The 18,116-nt window shown below is 31.5% G+C and overlaps 1 protein-coding gene across 7 annotated transcripts; it reads right to left on the minus strand.

The window, feature by feature from the left end:
* Window positions 1-2,120: 2,120 nt before the first annotated feature.
* On the minus strand, window positions 2,121-16,541 carry LOC110718558 (MADS-box protein AGL24-like). 7 transcript variants are annotated; one of them, XM_021897413.1, is made up of 9 exons: window positions 16,197-16,523; window positions 15,555-15,754; window positions 4,412-4,490; window positions 3,467-3,528; window positions 3,275-3,374; window positions 3,129-3,170; window positions 2,884-2,925; window positions 2,650-2,789; window positions 2,121-2,491 (listed from the first exon to the last, which is right to left on the minus strand). In XM_021897413.1, exons 2-9 carry the CDS (start codon window positions 15,734-15,736, stop codon window positions 2,464-2,466), a joined length of 675 nt encoding a protein of 224 aa, XP_021753105.1. In that variant the 5' UTR covers window positions 15,737-15,754; window positions 16,197-16,523; the 3' UTR covers window positions 2,121-2,463. The 7 variants fall into 7 exon arrangements, with proteins under 7 accessions (XP_021753105.1, XP_021753102.1, XP_021753100.1 ...); XM_021897410.1 differs by having other exon boundaries at window positions 2,650-2,925; window positions 15,555-15,751; window positions 16,197-16,541; XM_021897408.1 differs by having other exon boundaries at window positions 2,650-2,925; window positions 15,555-15,757; window positions 16,197-16,540.
* Window positions 16,542-18,116: the final 1,575 nt, after the last annotated feature.

An 18,116-nucleotide genomic window follows, 5' to 3' on the forward strand; every position in this document is an offset into this window, starting at 1 on the left:
CAAAAGGGTTTAATTAGTTTGCAGGGTTGGTTATGATATTTCTTATGTAAATCATTAATTTTGTGTACTTTTACATCCTGCTGGTCCCAAGTTCATCTTTTTTCAACTTCCACGTGTGTGATATTTTTGACTTGGTAATTTTGTTGCTAGTGTATAAGTTTTAGGGTATTGATTCAATTCATATCATGCAATTTTTTGTTGACTAATTGTATTATAAGAGCACTTAGAGCGTGTTTGACAATAATTTTTGTGATATCTTCATGTATTTTAATTATAATGCTTTTATTGTAAGTATCGTTGTCTGAATCAATAATTGCTCATGTCTACAATGACAATAACAAAGTCCTATTGGTATTTTTAGATTTCATGTTGGTATAATTACTATACCAATATAAGGTCTAAATATACCAGCAGACACTTGTTATTTTTATTCATGACAATAGTAATTATGGGCATGGACTTCCTCTCCATGTTTGATACTATAATGGTGAACACTTACTAGCTACGAGTATTATTCTTGGGCTGGGGTACTGTTATAGAATAAATGATACATTGTGATTCCTTTACGTGTTAAGTTCATTTTATCAAACCTAATGTTAAAGATACACAGATCACTCTCATTGATGCAGGAAACAAGCAGTCAATCAACTCATTTACAATGGACACCTAACAAAACAAGATATAGATAAACGCCTCAAAAATAAGCTAAGAGAAAGTATTACTGTAAGATCATTTGCTACTCCAATGTTAGAATTGTCCAAGTCTGAAGGCCCCATGAAAAGCCTCTATGCCTGCAATTCCTTTCAAACTGAACTGCTTCAGTGCACGAAAATGACCTTGGAGAAAAAAAGCTCACTATGCTGGTAACAATGTACTCCGTAACAGCTAGTACGAGTTTCTCTTACTACGTATCTATTTACAAAGGACGGTTGCAAAAGATGTAATAAGTCAAATGGTACGGGGACTTGCATGTTTTTTTTTTAATTTTTTTTTTTTTTATTGTCTCATGTAGTCACGTTTCTAATATTTTTTGGGGTGTTACAGTGTTACTTACATGGTTACATCCACCTATCCGCTTCCAATCTTACAGAAATTTACGAAGAAGTGCTTTGCATTTAGCGTAGATTTAAATGAACTCTTTAATGCTCTCGAACAATTAGTATATGCATGTACATTAGTACTTCATTAAGTCACTTTGAACTCCGTATACCAGTCTAGTAAAAGAAGCTTTCTAGTCAGGTCAAATAGCAGGTTACTAATATGATATCTGAACTAACTATGTTGTTAGAGTTATTGGTGTTCCACAAAATTATAGAATTGAAATTTGGTTTAGTAAAACAAAGTACTCTGTCGTAAACAAACAAGCTCAACTTATGGTGCAGCAAATCCAAACTTCAAAACAGCAGGTTGTACAGAAATTTCAGCTTCAGATTAGTGAAAAAAACATAAAATAAACTTTCAATAGGCATATAAAAAAGCCCAATAAGTGATGTTGCCTAGCAACTACCCTAACGCAGATGGTCTAAAACAGTAAAACCCTAATCACAAGGCACTATTTTATCTATCAAAACTAAGTCGAAATGATAAAAGTCCAATCGGGGTCATCGGCTAGTTATTTGGCCAATTACCTAACATGGATGGCTCAAAAATGTAAACCACAAAATAACTTCTTCTTTTGCCTAAAAAGACGAAATAATTAAATCCTAATTGGCTAGCAATTACCCACTGTAAATACCCTAACATTGTACTTTATAACAACATACTTCTACATTTAGTCATTTATCAAAACAAAGACGAAATGACAAAAGCCCAAAAAATGACAATGGGTAACAAACTAACAATCGACCAAGATATCAAATTGGACCCAAAATCTTAATTACAAAAACTTCATACTCCCTATTGATAGAAAACAAAGACGAAATGATAAAAGTCCAATTGGTATCATTGGCTAGTACTTAGCCAGTTACTCAACAATGACCCAAACTTGTAACAAGATACTTTTCAATTTATTTGATTTGAAGCAAACACGAATTATATGGTGCTCACAAAGACACATAGTCGCACCATATAAACCCATACACGTTATGCGTTGCACCTATGAGACAATTGAACAAAAGCAATGCAAAAATGCTGTAGGATTACCCACATCTCAATCAGTTATATCAAACATATTTTTCTGTCAAAGGTAATTCACAAAGAACTAGGGCACAGAGAATTAAAGAAAGTAAGAGAATATAACACTTACAAAGACTTGAACACCTTCAACTTCTGCCTCCTGCATTATTTACTTACTACTGCATCGTCTGAATTAGGGTTTACAAAGCTGACTAGAATTCCAAGCAGCACAATTTAAATACATTCAACATATATATAGCTTTATCCTTCTCTCCATGACTATAGTATACATAAATCTGCTTTCATATACTCCATAGCTCGCGCTTTATTGCAAATTTGCAATACACTTCATAAATTTTCACTTTGTACAGGAGGGCTGCACTCAAATTAATAAGAACATAAGCCCCAACTAAGTGATGAAAACGTAAACAAGAGAGCATTATGGAACGGATGAAAACAGAAAGTATAAAGATTTTCAAGGAACAGAGGGAATAGATAAGCATATGAAATAGAGAATACTGGTAACACACTCACCCCAATGTAAGAAAAGTATTTGAAATCGAGTTGTTATCTTTTTTTGGCAGCCATTGAATTGGAGCTGATGAGGGAACGCTGATATCTGATTCCGCAGCCAAATGCAGCAGAGAAAAATGTTCTTTTGACACATCTTTCATCTGTAGTATTGACCAAGACAACTATTTTACTTCTTAATCGAGAAACTTTCTTTGGGAACAGAAGATGTAAAATAAATTTCGAGGTCACTTCCACCTGTTCTTTCAACATTTGATTTTCCTTTGCCGTTTCAATTTCCTACTTGTCCCAGTTGCGCCATCACATTTCAATGTACCAGCAACATCAAAGAAAATAAGTGCAAATACGTGAAAATCTATGTTGCTTAAACTCATAGACGAGTAAGTGACTATGAAAACATAGTTATGTGACACGAGTATTTGAGGTGAGATGATGTGTCCAGAATACATAACAGAAAATGCAATATGAGCCAAAAAGTGTACCTTTCCCTTGAGGGTGACAATCTCTTTCCGAAGTTTTTCACCCTGAACACGATCACCAAGTTCAAGCCATAAAAATTCCGTGATTTAATGTAATAATATAAACTGTACATGATTGATGTAAGTTTGTTTCAAGTAAAGAACACAACCTTGGCTCGGCGAATTTTGGTTTGACCCCTTTCAACTTGTCTTTCTAATTTCATTAGCTCATCAAGGCTCAATGCTTCAAGATCTTCTCCATTTATACGACTGTCCCAGGATCATAACTTACATGTAAACACGGATCCTAAAGCATAGCATACAAAGCTTACTAGAACGAGAAGAGTTACTAAGTAGTTTACCTTATGTCTCGAGTCTTGTCCTCGAGTTCTTTGCTTAGCATAGTACACAAACTATCCTCAGCCTACAAACACAAGAAAAGTTGCATCAAATCAATGTATCACCTAATGGATTTAAGTAATGAAAAGTGATTTTACTACCTTCTTTGAAAGATAAAGAGTTTCATTGTATGAGTTGGGTTTCTTTGTTTTTCTAGAAGTAATAATATTCAAGTTATGCATATGATCCTTTACCTTGATTCTGTTTTGTCTTAATGAATTACTAACGGGGACTTAATTTTCCTGAGTTTATATCAATTTGAACACATGAAAGTCTGCATAACCTAATTATGCTAGGAAAATCTTTCCAACTACTCCGTATATGCAATAGAAAAGTAAATTCTCCGCACAAAGGACTAAATCAACAACACACACTAATCTATGATTTCGAAGAATTGGAGAAGTCGATAACTCCAGAATTGTTGAAACAAGAGACTGTTAGAAGAAATCTTTCTACCAATAACCCTAGGCCGCTTGCATTTGGGACAAAGGAAATCAGACACTGTTAGTCTATTAGCTAGGGTAGGAATTGTTTTGAATAGATATTATGGAGTAATACACTAGTAATTTACAAAAAGGCTATATTAATGCCTCCAATTCACCTAGAATTCACTCCATCTTCACGACTTAGCAAATGAAAGTGATTCCAACAGCAAAGCTGCAAAGCCCATATGACTATATGAGAACAGTAGAACCCTAACTTCATTATGTCTCCTTGAAGAATCTAATGTAGCATTGACATCCATTTTATGTCCTATTTCCAAACCATGACTACAAATAAAGAAAGCACAAATTTTTTTCTTTCTAGTAAAAATCTTATGAACAAGGTGTTTGTGCATGCTTTTAGCAAATTTTCTAACAAAAATACCTCAAAATGTAGTTAACACAGTTGCTTTAGATATAGCTTACCTCTAGCTCTAGTGATGATTCCTCTAGCTTGTTGATGTTGTCTGCATGTAGCATATGCCGTTGAAGCACTTGTGTCATCCTTGATAGGGACCAATTAAAAACACATTCAAGTTAAGATACATTACAATATTATAGATTAGTATGGCAAGTGCCAGTTTACAAATACCATTGGGGAAAGCTTTGGCAATCATCATAGATCCAATGAAACACACATTTCCAAGGCAAAAGTTTTGATGATCTTAGGTACATAAAAGATTGTTGTGAGCATTTGTCCATCAGGAACATTGACAGTCAAAAGCAAGTCATTGTTCTTCAATATCACTTTTACTTAGAAAGGTGAAGCAATTTAAAAGTTGAAAATATGATCCTATTATCATAACTACATAAGGATCCTGTTTCATCAGTCATGTGTATTTGGTCAAACATAACACTACAAACAAGAGAGCAGAAAACAAGTGTAAGCAAAATCAAAATAATTAACAGCTTAATACTTAAGGAGGCGAGATATGGGTTGATGCAAAGCTTGTAAGAAATAGTGCCTTGAATCTAGAGCCTTGAATCGTGAGCTAGGAAACTCGTGCCGCAAAGATGGGAAGGTGTAGCGAGACACGCCCACGCCTTAGGGAGACATAGGCGTGCCTCAACGAAAAATATGAGCATTCGCACTGACACGCCCATATCAAAATCTGACATGCTCATGTCGTTTTGTTTCCAAGTTACTGCTTTGTTTTTGATCCAGGGCACGGCACGCCCATGCCCTTTGTGACACGCCCATGTCTAGGGGTTTTTTTGGCCGTTTTTGATTAGTTTGTTCATGGGCCTTATTTCCTTAATTAAGGCCTTTCTTTCCTAACCTAGGGATTATTATAAATACTCCTAGGTTATTTCCTAGCCGGGACAATCATTAGTTGAGTTGTCAGAAATCTGAGTTTTTTTTGTGTATTTCTCATTAGAAATCTGAGAGACAATCAATCTGTTTTATGTGATTGGTCTCAAATCTGTTCTGAATCTGTAATCTGTTTTCCCCAAGATCAATAAAACTATCACTCTTGTCTGCCTGCCCGTAGACGTAGCCAACACATTGTTTGTGATCCACGTAAATTGTGTGTTTTTCTTGTTAATTTTACATTTAATATTTGTTCTTTCTTGCATCCGTTATAACAAAGCTTCTAGGGATTGATATAATGAAGTTAGTGTATTTGGATAAGTTGATAAAACTAAGTGGTTTTGAAAATGTTTGCATGATTGCATGAATATGCTTTTTAAATGAAGCAAGAGGAAGGACATTATGTTTGTACTCCGTACAGTTGCACTCAATTTAAATTCAATTGAGACAAATCATAATCCAACAATTCCATTTCTAAGAAAGTAAAACTTCAAATAATCCACAAGAAACTGCCTCCTCTACCACATCATACAAACTTTAATCTCTACATCATTTCACGTGGAAAAAAAAAGGTAGTAAGAAACAACACCCTAAAAACTTTAGTCTTTACATCATTTCACATGGAAAAAAAAGGTAGTAGGCAACAACACCCACTTAATATAGAAAGAAAACAAACAAAAAAGAACCCTCATAAATCATCTAATTGGGGCACTGTACTAAGGTTAGCTTGTGTGGTATAAGGAATTTTCTGAGAACTGTTCTTTGTGAGGATATAATGTTATTGAAATCATCCATGAGAAGAACCCTAAACAGAACAATCTGTTCCTAGTTCTGCTAAGTCAGCTAACCATGATCCCACAATTGAGTTAGCAAAATGGTAGCCTATTAGGCCTAGGGCAAAACTTACTCTCCCCACTGATTATTTAATTAGGATTCATGGAAAATTGATATATACTTCCTCCGTTCTTTTTTTTACTTGACCCGCTTTGACTTTTACACTATTTACCACCCCTCCTTTGACCGTTTTTTGTGAAAAATATGTAAGGAAAAACATATTCACGTGGGATTTTTGTGAATTCGTCTCAACAAGTACTCTCATAATATATAACTTTTATAATTTTTACTTATGGAGAATTAAAGTTGATCGTTAAATTTGCACTGATAAGCGTGATAAAAAAACAAGTCAAGTGAAAAAAAAAACAGAGGAAGTATTAAAGTAACAATACTCTACCCTTCTTTTATTTTATTAGTTCACAAAACTAAGGTTCAAAGGTCAAATCGACCAAATTTCTGGAAAATAATGTCAATATGGTGAGACATGTTCAATTAGTTGAGTTTAGTATAATTAAAAATAAATAAATAAATAAAAAAAATAAAAAACAAAACATTGGTAAAGATTATTGCGGAATCAAAAAAAGGTTAATCTTTTGATTACATCGCATAAATTAGAATGAAATCATCTTCAAACAGCAACAAATTAATAGATTCATGGATGAAAATTATGCTAAATACAGAGATATGAAAGGTGGTATGAAATCATTTGATATGCAACAACGATCAAAGCTCTCCTCATAGCGTATAGTTAAAATTAATTGTGCAAAGTGAATTAAAAAAAAAAAAAAAAAAAAGTTAACCCTAAAACACATAAGTCATTTTACAAAGTGGACAATTAAATACTAAAGCACAATCCTTTTCACCTTATTTGTGTTGAATTAAAATTATATTTATTGAAACTAAATTAAATTATTTGTTTATGAAAAATTTTTTATAGAAAACTTAATATAATTTAATTTAATTAAAGTTTAACAAAATAATATGATTTCAACTTTCAAAAACAAAAAATAATATGGTTTCAATGAAAACAATGTAATTTCGACAAAAAATGAAGTGAAAAGAACATCAATTTAAAATCTTTAATTGTAAGATTTGAACAAAATTCTACACATTAAATTGTTGGCTTATCTATTAAAAATCCTAACCTTTCTCCTCTCTCCTAAACCCTAGTCTATATTGTTATTTAATTTTATTTTTTTAAGGGGATTCCTTCGCATACTCAATCTTAGTTTCTTTGCTTTTTGTTTGTCTTTAGCCTATAATATTGTTTCCTCCGATTGAGAGGAACTTGCCTCCCTCGAAAGAAAGGGTTTTTCTCTTTCGAAAGACAAGATTTTTTCAATCTCGAAAGACAAGGTGTTCTTTAAGCTTGGAATAGCCTCAATATGTGGGGCTACGATTGATGTTGATTGCTTGTATTCCGGTTACGAATTTATCACAAGAATATTCTTCCTCCAAAAATTACGAAGCGACAACGGATTTATTCAAAAAGTTGTATGAGAAAACGAATTGAGAATGTGTCGAATTGTTATTATCTATATGCATTTGAATTCTTAGTGCTTCCGTTGTTAATTCTTGTTAGATTTTCTTAAATCTATTTTCTTGTCGCCAATTATCAATTGTAGATGTCATATGACTTTAATTAAAGAAAATTAGTGTCTTTTGATTATAGAAGAATTGAATAAGTGAGAATGTAGGACCTAAACATTTTATACAGAGAAATAATATATTAGGGAGCATTTGGTTCACGTAACGGTATAGAATTAGGAATGAATCCAAATTCCAATGTGATATGAGATTGAAACTTGATTCTTAACACCTTTTATTTAGTTACTGTTCGCATTTGAGGATGAATTTTATCTTTTATTGATACATAGAGCCATAGAGGTTTGGTATGAGCCAAACCCACCTCCCCCTTTAAGTTTGGAAATCTTATACCTTATGGGTTAGAGGTATGAGTTTAAAATTTTCTTAAACAAACACAAAGTATAGGGTACACCCATTCTATACCCATACCTTATACTTGATATTGGTGTAAAAGAAATATGTAATATTCATCAATTGAACATGAGTAGTTTGGTATGAATTATTCTTTGTACTATATTCTTACTTAATCATATCTATTATTTGTATGAAAATTTGTCAATTACTACTTTCCAAAAAAAAAAAAAAAATTAATTATTACCTTTTAAACCACTTCATAATTACTATTACTACTTATACCTATTTTTCCAGCAACTTTTGCCTATGACACCATTTCTTAATCAAATGGCTATTTAATAAATAGAATTTATTTTAAAAAAAAAAAAACCCTAATCAACTCATTCTCTTTCTTCTTTGCTTGCATGTTCATCATCACTAAGCTCACAAAAAAATTATCCTCTTCCGAGGACCAAGAACTCTACTTCTTCAACTTTCTTCTATTTCAAAGCAAAATGTCCTTAGGGTAGAAAAAATAAATGAATCATTTACAATAAAGCATGAATTTTCTCTCGGGACAAAAAAAAATAAAAATTCAAAGCCCGCGACATTCCACCACAACCACCATTGCCGCCATTAGAAAATTGCGTCTTATCCTCCACCCAATTTGAAAATTTTTCAAGTGATTTTGAATGTTAACTTATGCTCAAATTTAGGAGTATAACCTAGTATTGAGATTTATTTTCCGCCAAATTAAACTTCTCTGATTTTTATCATATAAATCAAATTGGGGCAAAATTAGGGTTTTTATTTTTTTGTAAAATCTTTGAATTCACAAAGAAAGCCAACAATTAACTTCTTCCTTTTTCAATTCGAGCACCAAGCAAGCGAACTTCAAATAAATTAAACATAAAAATTGAATTATTCATTGCTTGTGAATTAAAGAAAATAAAATCCATTTTTTCATTAATTGATTTAATCAAGGGTATAATACAATTTTAGTAAAAATATACATGATGATAACGTTATATTCAAACAAAAATTGCCGGAAAAAAGGATAAAGTCAATACCAATCGTACGGTGGTTTAAAAGGTAGTAATTCAAGATATTTCTAATAAGAACTCGGAAATAAGAAGAATTGGTTTGGAGTATTGCGTATTTAGTAGCTCATTACCAAATTCTATTAAGAATTAGTACTTTTAAAAAGTTTTTAAAATAAGATGGAGAAAACATAGCCTACCTGCAAACATCAACAACTCAATAGTTTTTTTTCTTTCTCTTTTTATCAATTAAACTTAACAAACTTTGACCATAATTTTACTAATGGTTAAAATTTTTAATCCCTTTGTTTCATGATCAATTGCAATCATTTCACTTTTGCGTTTGCTAATACTCAAATTTAACCATTATAAACGTAATACTTAATAGTTAATTTGTAAAAAGGTTAAAAAAAAAAATTACTACGTATATAAATACAGTTTAACGATTACATATATATAATCACTTTTTTGTATATATGAAAAAGTAATTGTGGTTAAAGTTTGTATATAGATAGTGCAAAAGCCAACAAAGTACCATAGGTCTTGCCTCCTCTTCTCCCTTTTCTATCTTTTCTCTCCTCACTTCTCTTTTAGGGTTTCATTTTAATAGTTTAATTTCTTCGGAAATTAGACTATTTCTGACCCTTTTTCTTAATTTAAGGTGTTAGCTTTATTTTCTTTTTGCTTTACTTTGTTCTCTCCATTTGTGAAAGTTTGTCCCAATTTTCATCTAGTGATGAAAATGTTATTTTTAGAGTTTAATAATTAGATAGGTGATTTGGATTCATATTGATTTAGGTTTTTCATCGACTTTATTATCACAACATCAGCGCAGATTGCGAAGGTCTCTACTTGGAAATATGCGAAGAAATTTAAAATCACTGCGCACGTCAAGCTTGAAGCGATAAAAGTTTGAGCTATGCCAAATATGCAAACTAGTTATGATTTTAATTGTAAAAGTTATGTTATTTTCTCTAAATCCATTGTTAGAGATCAATGCTATTATTGTAGATACCGTATGACTATTCATTGATGAAATATTTTCTTCTCCGTCACAAAAAGATAGTACAAAAGCCAAAATATTGCAATTATTTTAAAATGAACAATTTTATGTTTTTTACCATTTGTAATCTACTTATATTTGTTTCAAAGTTTATTTATTTTGGTTATTATTTAACATTTCATAATAACCACTATATAGTAATACATAATTAATAAACATATAAATGTTGAAATATGTGTTTTGAGAATAATGAAACACAAATATTTCCTTAACTTTAATTTTTTAATTGCAACGTTAATCGCAACATTAGGGACTCCATGCTTGCAAATGCACATTTTATCAATTTAAATACTACCTCCGTTTTACGAAATACACTTTTATAATGTCAATTTTTTTTATATATTTTTCTTTATATAGTTTTACTATAGCTCAATTTATGATACAACCTCTGTTTCATATTAAAAAATATGAAACGGAAGTTGTATCATAAGTTGAGTTATAGTAAAATTATATATACATATAAATTGACATTATAAAAGTGTATTTTGGGACAAAGCTAACAAGATCTTAGATGACTATATTTTTTCCTAAATTATAAATCACAAAACACAATCAAAGGAGAGTATGTGAATTGTGTAAAATTTCAAATGTTGAGATTAAAAAAACAAGGGAAGTACTAATGTTATTGAATTATTTGTAAACAAATTAAATATATAGTCGTCAACTAAAATTACATAAAAGTCAACTATACAAATTAATTACTTTTATGTAATTTATTTGAGACAACTTTTCATGCAATTGCAATAACTAATTTTGACATTTTACCCGTTGTGAACCCGGTATACTAAATTTGCATAATGGTTCCTAATGGCAGCAACTTATTTAAATAATTTTTCTTAACCTCAATTGTCTACTACCCTCTATGAAACTTAAACCAAACCCCTTTCAAGCTTTCAAGATAGTTAAACTTGAGATTATATCTCCAAAGTACGCGGATGCTTGAAAACCTCCCAAGCAAGATTTCTCTTCTTAGAGTAGAAACCCTTATAAAAATTTCGGTGACGACCGTTCTAAAGTTAGCATTATAGCTTGCACTCATACATTATATACGCACCATATTCGTGATTGATTATGAAAAAAGTGAATAGTTAACTTATTGTATAAATACTTGCACTTTAATCACCTTTTTATTCCATCATCTTATCCCTATGTGTTATCCTTTGCATTAGTGATTCTTTCAAATTGCGAAGTTTTAAATTTGTCAAGAAGAGTCTTGTTTTTTTCAAATTTTGAAATACCTTGAGACAAATACAAACTTCAAGAAGACCAAACCCCCATCACAATGGCCAATACCATATGCTCCCTATGACCCATAAATCATTATTCAATTCAATGCTTAGAGGCGCTTTTTCAAAAACAAAAAAAACTCTAACTGAAAATCTCTAGTGTTTCAAATAAGATTTCTCTTAACAAGTCTTAGCTGCCTGCTTGAGCAAATCATTGGGGGACTTTTCGAAGCATTGATTTCAATCTAGAAATCATCATTTTCTAGTCAAGTTGACAATCCCAATTCCTTAGATAACATATAATCTACAAGAGATGTAGTCTAACAAGCCTAACATCAACCAAATAGCTAAAAAGGCAGCCAAAGTAAACTTACAAGAAAGCAAGGTAGGACAAAATTTACTAAGCACTTTGTTTTTCTTAACAAAAGGAAGAGTATGATTGATAGTATCAAAGTAAAGTATTAGAGACATTGCATTACTTTATTACTCTCAGTCTCTCACCACCCTCCAAGAGCATCTCTGACTCTAGTTGCTATTGACCTTTTTTAAGCTCTAGCATGCTCATTAGGCCATTAGCTATTTTACTCTTTCAGTGTGAGCTAATTAAAGGTTTTCTTCACAGTTTTAGAAAAGGGTCTTGCCACATTAGAACAATAAACAAGCATAGCTTATATTGATCATGTGTGTGAATTACTGAATTTGTCATGCAAGGAGATCCCAACCAAATAATTGGGAAATATGATGCGATTTCAGTAGCTAAGGTATGTTATTCCGAAGATTGGAGACAATGAGTAACTTGTTTCACAAATGTTCAAGTAGGGACTAAAATGGAAAGGGAATTGTCATCCAATTTTGCTCTATCAAATGTTCAAAAGAAGATAGGTGTGAGTATCAGAAGAATTCATATCAATAGTACAACTTATGAGACAACTCTTTGGTATAATTTTAGTAGTTTTAAAATAAACTAAGGCCTTGTTCACTTTACCTTATTTAAATAATATTTATTAAAATAATTAAAGTTTAGTATAATTTTATTTCAGCAAAAATAAGTCAGTTTTATTAAAATAAGTTAAAGAGCAAATATAACAAAAAATCAGTTTAAATATTTAGGTTTAACAAAAATAATTTCAGTTCAATAAAAGTAATTTAAGTTTAGCAAAATTAAGGTGAATAGAGCAAGGCCTAAAACTGCAATATTGATGTTTGCATAGAATTTAAGATTGAACTTTATAGCAATAGAGTAAAGAATAAATTCGAGGAGTTAGGAAACACAACAAGTTGGTCATTGAAAAAGAAAGAGGCAATTGAGCTCCATAATTGTTCAAAATTTATTCAGTTAAGGAAAACAAGAATATGTGAAACTAAAAAGGATTCTTCAAAGGGAGAAGTCAAAAGAGTGAAGAAGTTGAGATTTTCAAAGTAGTATAAGTGTGTTGTCAAAATCTTTCGAACATTCCTCAAATATTCATTCTACTTCAAAGAGGTAATTAGATTAGTACATAGGTTCTCCAAAATTAATTAAGTAGTCATATATATATTTCAAAGACCTCTTTCATAATTATTGGCTTAATTTGTTCCATTTGAAATATTAAGTTGAATCAGATCAAGTACTAGTTTCATTGTCAATAATGATAGGGACTTATCTTAAATTTGCTCCTTCATACAAGCCCTTCAAGGGAAGAATGTTGCATAACTTTCATGATTTCATAATTCCAGCCCGCTATCAGTATTTGAGTTAGAGCTTTGAGTTATTGATGAAGACAAATTAGAGAGAACTTAAAGAAGGCACATCTTGTTTTGTAAAAAAAGAGTTCCTCTATTTTTCTAAAAGTCAAGTATCATTTTTCTAAAAGTCAAGTATCCACATCAGAAATTTGAAGAATATAGTCCTCACTTCTTTATCTCCCAATTGTTTAGGGAGGCACAATTTTCCTCCTAGGGCAAATTTCTTGTCTCCATTTTGTTCTCGTTCATCGAGAATAGTAGTAAGATTTTTTTTTTCCTTAATAGGTAGAGCATGGATTCACCCTTGAGAACACCAGCTGGAATTTTATTTTCTACATGACAACCTGTGGGTCTTCGACCCCCCACTTCTTAGTCCTTCAAAGGGTATCCCAAGTAGCTTCAGTGAACAGGAGGGTTGTCTTCAGACAACAAGGCAGTGGACCAACGACGTGTGCTAGGAAGGTCAGTTTTACCACTTCGATTGAGATAAGAGTCGTACTCATTAGATTCACCGTACTCATTAGATTCACTATCTAGTGGCTGGTGCCTCGTGGTATGACATGCTATTATGCCATGGTCAGCAGATAAAAGCACTAATAATCTGCTTGTTTTAGAAAGATTCTAATCTATTATCTTAGTCCTTTTGATCTGACTTTTAGTACAGTTTTTTGTGGAAAAGAAACAAGCTCTCTCCTACTTTGTGGACAAAAAGGACGATTTAGATGTTATGTGGGCTTGTAAGGCGAAAAATTATATGCCAAGGGATTCGCTTTCAGTACATTCTTCAAAGCACCTTGTGAACTTTGTTCATCAGAATCTACTCTTTCTCACTTAACACTTCCAGGAAAAATCCCCTTTTTACATTTCTCAACTAGGAACAGTGTAAAAAAAATAAAAGAAATTATTTATCCTTTTCACAAATAAGCTCAAGATAGTACATTTAGAGCATGGAAATTCATAATCCCCCAGAGATCAGCAGCAGTAATCTTTCAGATCTACCTCGCTAACACCACCACAAACATATACTCTCTCATTTCTTCTTATAACTCTAAGTACATCCTAAAAATGATATTCTTTTATACTACAATCGTACCATAAACGCAGTCATTTGCTAGGCTGATGCTAACATAAAAGTAGCATTAGTAGCAAGTCTAGCAACTAGCAACAATAGGTTAAACACGATAACCAAATAATACTCCCATTACATACAAAATCTCTTACAAGGTGATAAAAAAAAGGCCTTATGACAACTCGGACAACTCACAAGTAGATAGACTACTCCAAATTACATTGTTGCAACTTTAGATGAAGAAAAAATCTCATATCATTCCAAAAAGATGATAATGAGATTTTTTTTTTTTTTTTTTCCCATTTCAAATTGATGACTCTTAGCTAGGTGACTAAACACTATTACTAATGTGAAAATTCCACTGCAACTATATCTTTCATGCTATATCTTATGCATGTAAAACTTAATATTTATAAAATTTGTTCATATCAGTAAACTTTTGATTCATAGGGAAATAAGTGTTTTAAAAACTTTTTGAGCAAGAGGAAAAATGATCTATTACTTCATATGTAATTTTGTTCTTTTTTAACCTTACTTTGCAATCAGAAACATGAATTTTTCAAAAATCCACACTTGAACCATTGGTGGAGGTTATACCAAAGAAATTTTGGGAGGCTGTTTCATAGAAATTAATGAATTCAAATGGACTGATTCTCTTAAATTGTGAGTGGAAGGCATTCTGAATAGAAAGGAAGATAGGATTTAATAGCTATTGTGTCATTCAAATATGACTTGAAGGGTCGGAGCTTTTGTATACTAATCCGCAATATAGATGATAGAATGTACTCCGTATATTGTATGATACAAAAATGGCATACACATTATTAGATACATTTGCCAGTGCCTATAAATTTGCTTCAGTTTTGTGATCATTTTGGTTTGGTAAATTTAAATATTGTCGCATAAATTACTCCCAAGTCTCATAAAACTAACCATGAAATCATATAATTATTAAATCCCCCGTTGTAGCATGTCTGAACATTTTGAAACAACTAATTTTCTGCAAATAGACCTCATAATGAGTATTTTCTTAAGAAAAATCTATCAAAATCAAACTAAAATCAAAAACCCTAGATAGCCCCCACCTATAAACTACATCCTATAAACTCGGATAATAAATCACAGTGCAAACACACACCTTAGTACCACAACTAATTTAAACCCTTCAATATCATATGACACACTTCATTAGCCTTTTCATTTCAGCTAAATCAGCAACAGCTACAACAGCATTCGATCGAAGATTAACAAACACGAACACGAATAAATACACTCATACATACATACATAAATACATACATACATACATACATACATACATACATACATACAAAAATTTACCAAGAATATGTAATGGTTGAGTGAGGAATAGAGAAGGACCTTGGGTTGGAGTATTCAAAGAGTTTGCCAGTAGAAGAGAAAATAATAAGGCCAATTTCAGCATCACAAAGAGTAGAAAGCTCCTCAGCTTTCTTAATTAATCCTCTTCGTCGCTTTGAAAATGTTACTTGCCTCGCAGTTACATTATCAATCTTCTTGATCTGGATTCTTTGTCTCACCATTTCCCTCTACTGCCACTGCTGCTTCCGAAATAATAAATTAAAAGAAATAAATTATCATCAGCCTTAAAACTTCATACTGTCAAAACAAAAATAATTTAAAACATTTTATTACATGATATTCAAGTCAAAATCAAGCAGATCTTCCAAATGTTGATGATATAGCTTAAAGCCAAGTTCATAAATAAATAAAAACTATATAGTACAGAGTACTCCGTAGTAGTAATAATTAACAGCTGTTTTTATGGAAATTGATTGTGAACAAAAATTCCAAATTACTAATTTAAGCATAAATAAGCTAATCAAATTAGTAAATTGATTACCAAAAAAAAGAAGAAAGAGACCGGAAAATAAAAAATAAAAAAGGACCAACCCTAGAAGGAAAGAAAGAGGTAATATCAAAATTAGTGAGAAAATATAAATGACGAATAAAAAATTAGGAGAGGGAAAAAAAGAGGTTTACCGATTGGAGACTTAGACTGAATGAGTAGGATCCCCACTATCCTAAGTGGGCGCCATAAGAGAAAAGCTCGGTTTTTTTTTTTTTTTTTTTTTTTTTTTTTTGAGGAGGAAAATAGGGGAAATGTGGAATAATGTGATGGTATTAGAAATCACGAACACCATAGACAAAGCCTCCAGTGGTAGGAAGAGAGAGAAACAATGAAATTTTACAATAAGGAAAAAGGGTGGGTGCCCACTTTGAGATAATGAGATTCCAAATATAGCCCAATCTAACCCAACTTGCTCCTTTAACTCTGGTTGTTATTTCGAGTTATTGTGCTAACCAAAGTGGAAAGTGTATTTTTTTAGTAACTTTATTATTTTGGTATTTGAAGTGTGTACTTGTACTTTATTTTGTATGATTTGATTTAATAATAGTTTAAAATGTACTTTGTTTGGTATGATTTGATTTTATGTGCAATTTTTTATCCCTAAATATCTTTAATTTCATGATGAAAAAAATTATGAAAATTACATATTAATAAAATACACATTATTACGAATCTAACAAGATCTCACTTGATATATATATTTTCCTTGCAGATTATCGTACACTTAAGGTCAAAATTTAGTCAAATCAGACAATAAGATCAGATAAGACCAGATCAGATGATTTCAGATAAAAAAAAAAATAAGGTGAACTATTACAGTTAGATTTGAAAGGAGAAGTAGTTTTTTTCCATCCTTTCCCTTGTAAATTGAGGAGAAGGTCTTACCTAATCAGTATCTTAAACAAGTTAACTTGTTAAAAGTAATTTGAATAGAGTTACATGACAATACTATTCATATGCACTACTTCAACATCCGTTAGTACTTAATACATAAGATGATAAGATTAAACATAGTCATATTTATATTTGTTGGAATTGTCTCAATACAAACTATCCAAATATCGATTTTTTTTAATTTATACTTGTTGACAACTTAAAATATTTAATAAATGTGTCGACTAATGACATTTATTTTGAAACAGAAAGATTACTCATATGGAGTTTTATATATATTAGAGTAAACAAGATACATACGCAAAACCCAAAATTGATCACCCAAATTTTGGCGCACGATAGGGTGCAGCCTCCCTAGAATTCAAGGAAAAAATAAATACGGAGTACTACAGTAAATACACAGAGTGAAGAGTCTCCACTAAAAGGAGTAATCGTATTAAAAAAGTAAAAAAAAGGGTACAAAATTGAGCAGACAAGTTATGGCGTGAGGGTCCTTGTATTAATGTAAAAGTGTACCCTCGTACCCGTCAATCGTCATGTCATTTCTTTCTCTGCCACTTCTCCCCACCACTTTACTACTACTACAAACTACAAAGCCTTTTCTTTCCATTTTTATACTGTAATTAGTCTGTTACTAATACAGTCTTAACCAGAAACTTAGGTATCATCATCTCCATCTCTTGACTCGTCTCTCTCTATTGTACTATATTCATTTCATACATATTTCTTGTTCCTTTTTGGTACCTTGTTAAACATATTTTACATAAAGGAGATTTGAATTCAGAATAATATTTTGCTAGTACATGAAATCTAAGTGGTAGTCATCTTAAATATGTATAGTAGTTTTATTAGTCGTTTACATAGGCTAAGGTTACTGCGTATTGTAAGGGTTTGGCTCTCTAGATAAGGATAACGTGGCATTTTTTCGCCCGTAAGTGCTTTGTTAGAATAAAACAAAGATGAATTATTGTATGTGGTCCTTGTTCTGTGTATTATGAGTGTTTTTTCTAATATTATTCATTGTGTCGTCCTTTCAAAGAGGTCACACTTTATAGAAATCAAATGGGTATATATTCTTGAATGATGTCAATGTACGAATTATATAACTTGGGTTAATCATAGCCAATTATGTCATCGTCTTAATAATAATCTTTAAA

Source organism: Chenopodium quinoa, unplaced genomic scaffold (assembly GCF_001683475.1).
Source record: "Chenopodium quinoa cultivar QQ74 unplaced genomic scaffold, ASM168347v1, whole genome shotgun sequence".
Taxonomy (NCBI): domain Eukaryota; kingdom Viridiplantae; phylum Streptophyta; class Magnoliopsida; order Caryophyllales; family Amaranthaceae; genus Chenopodium; species Chenopodium quinoa.

Bases quoted from the DNA above. Each gene is read 5' to 3' on its own strand.
- LOC110718558 (XM_021897410.1), bottom strand. From the start codon at position 15,736: ATGGTGAGACAAAGAATCCAGATCAAGAAGATTGATAATGTAACTGCG. The intron at 4,491-15,554 runs GTCCTTCTCTAT...GTCCCTATCAAG, and splicing joins TTTGAATACTCCAACCCAAG to GATGACACAAGTGCTTCAAC. The intron at 2,926-3,128 runs GTACACTTTTTG...TGGGACAAGTAG, and splicing joins TTGTCACCCTCAAGGGAAAG to GAAATTGAAACGGCAAAGGA.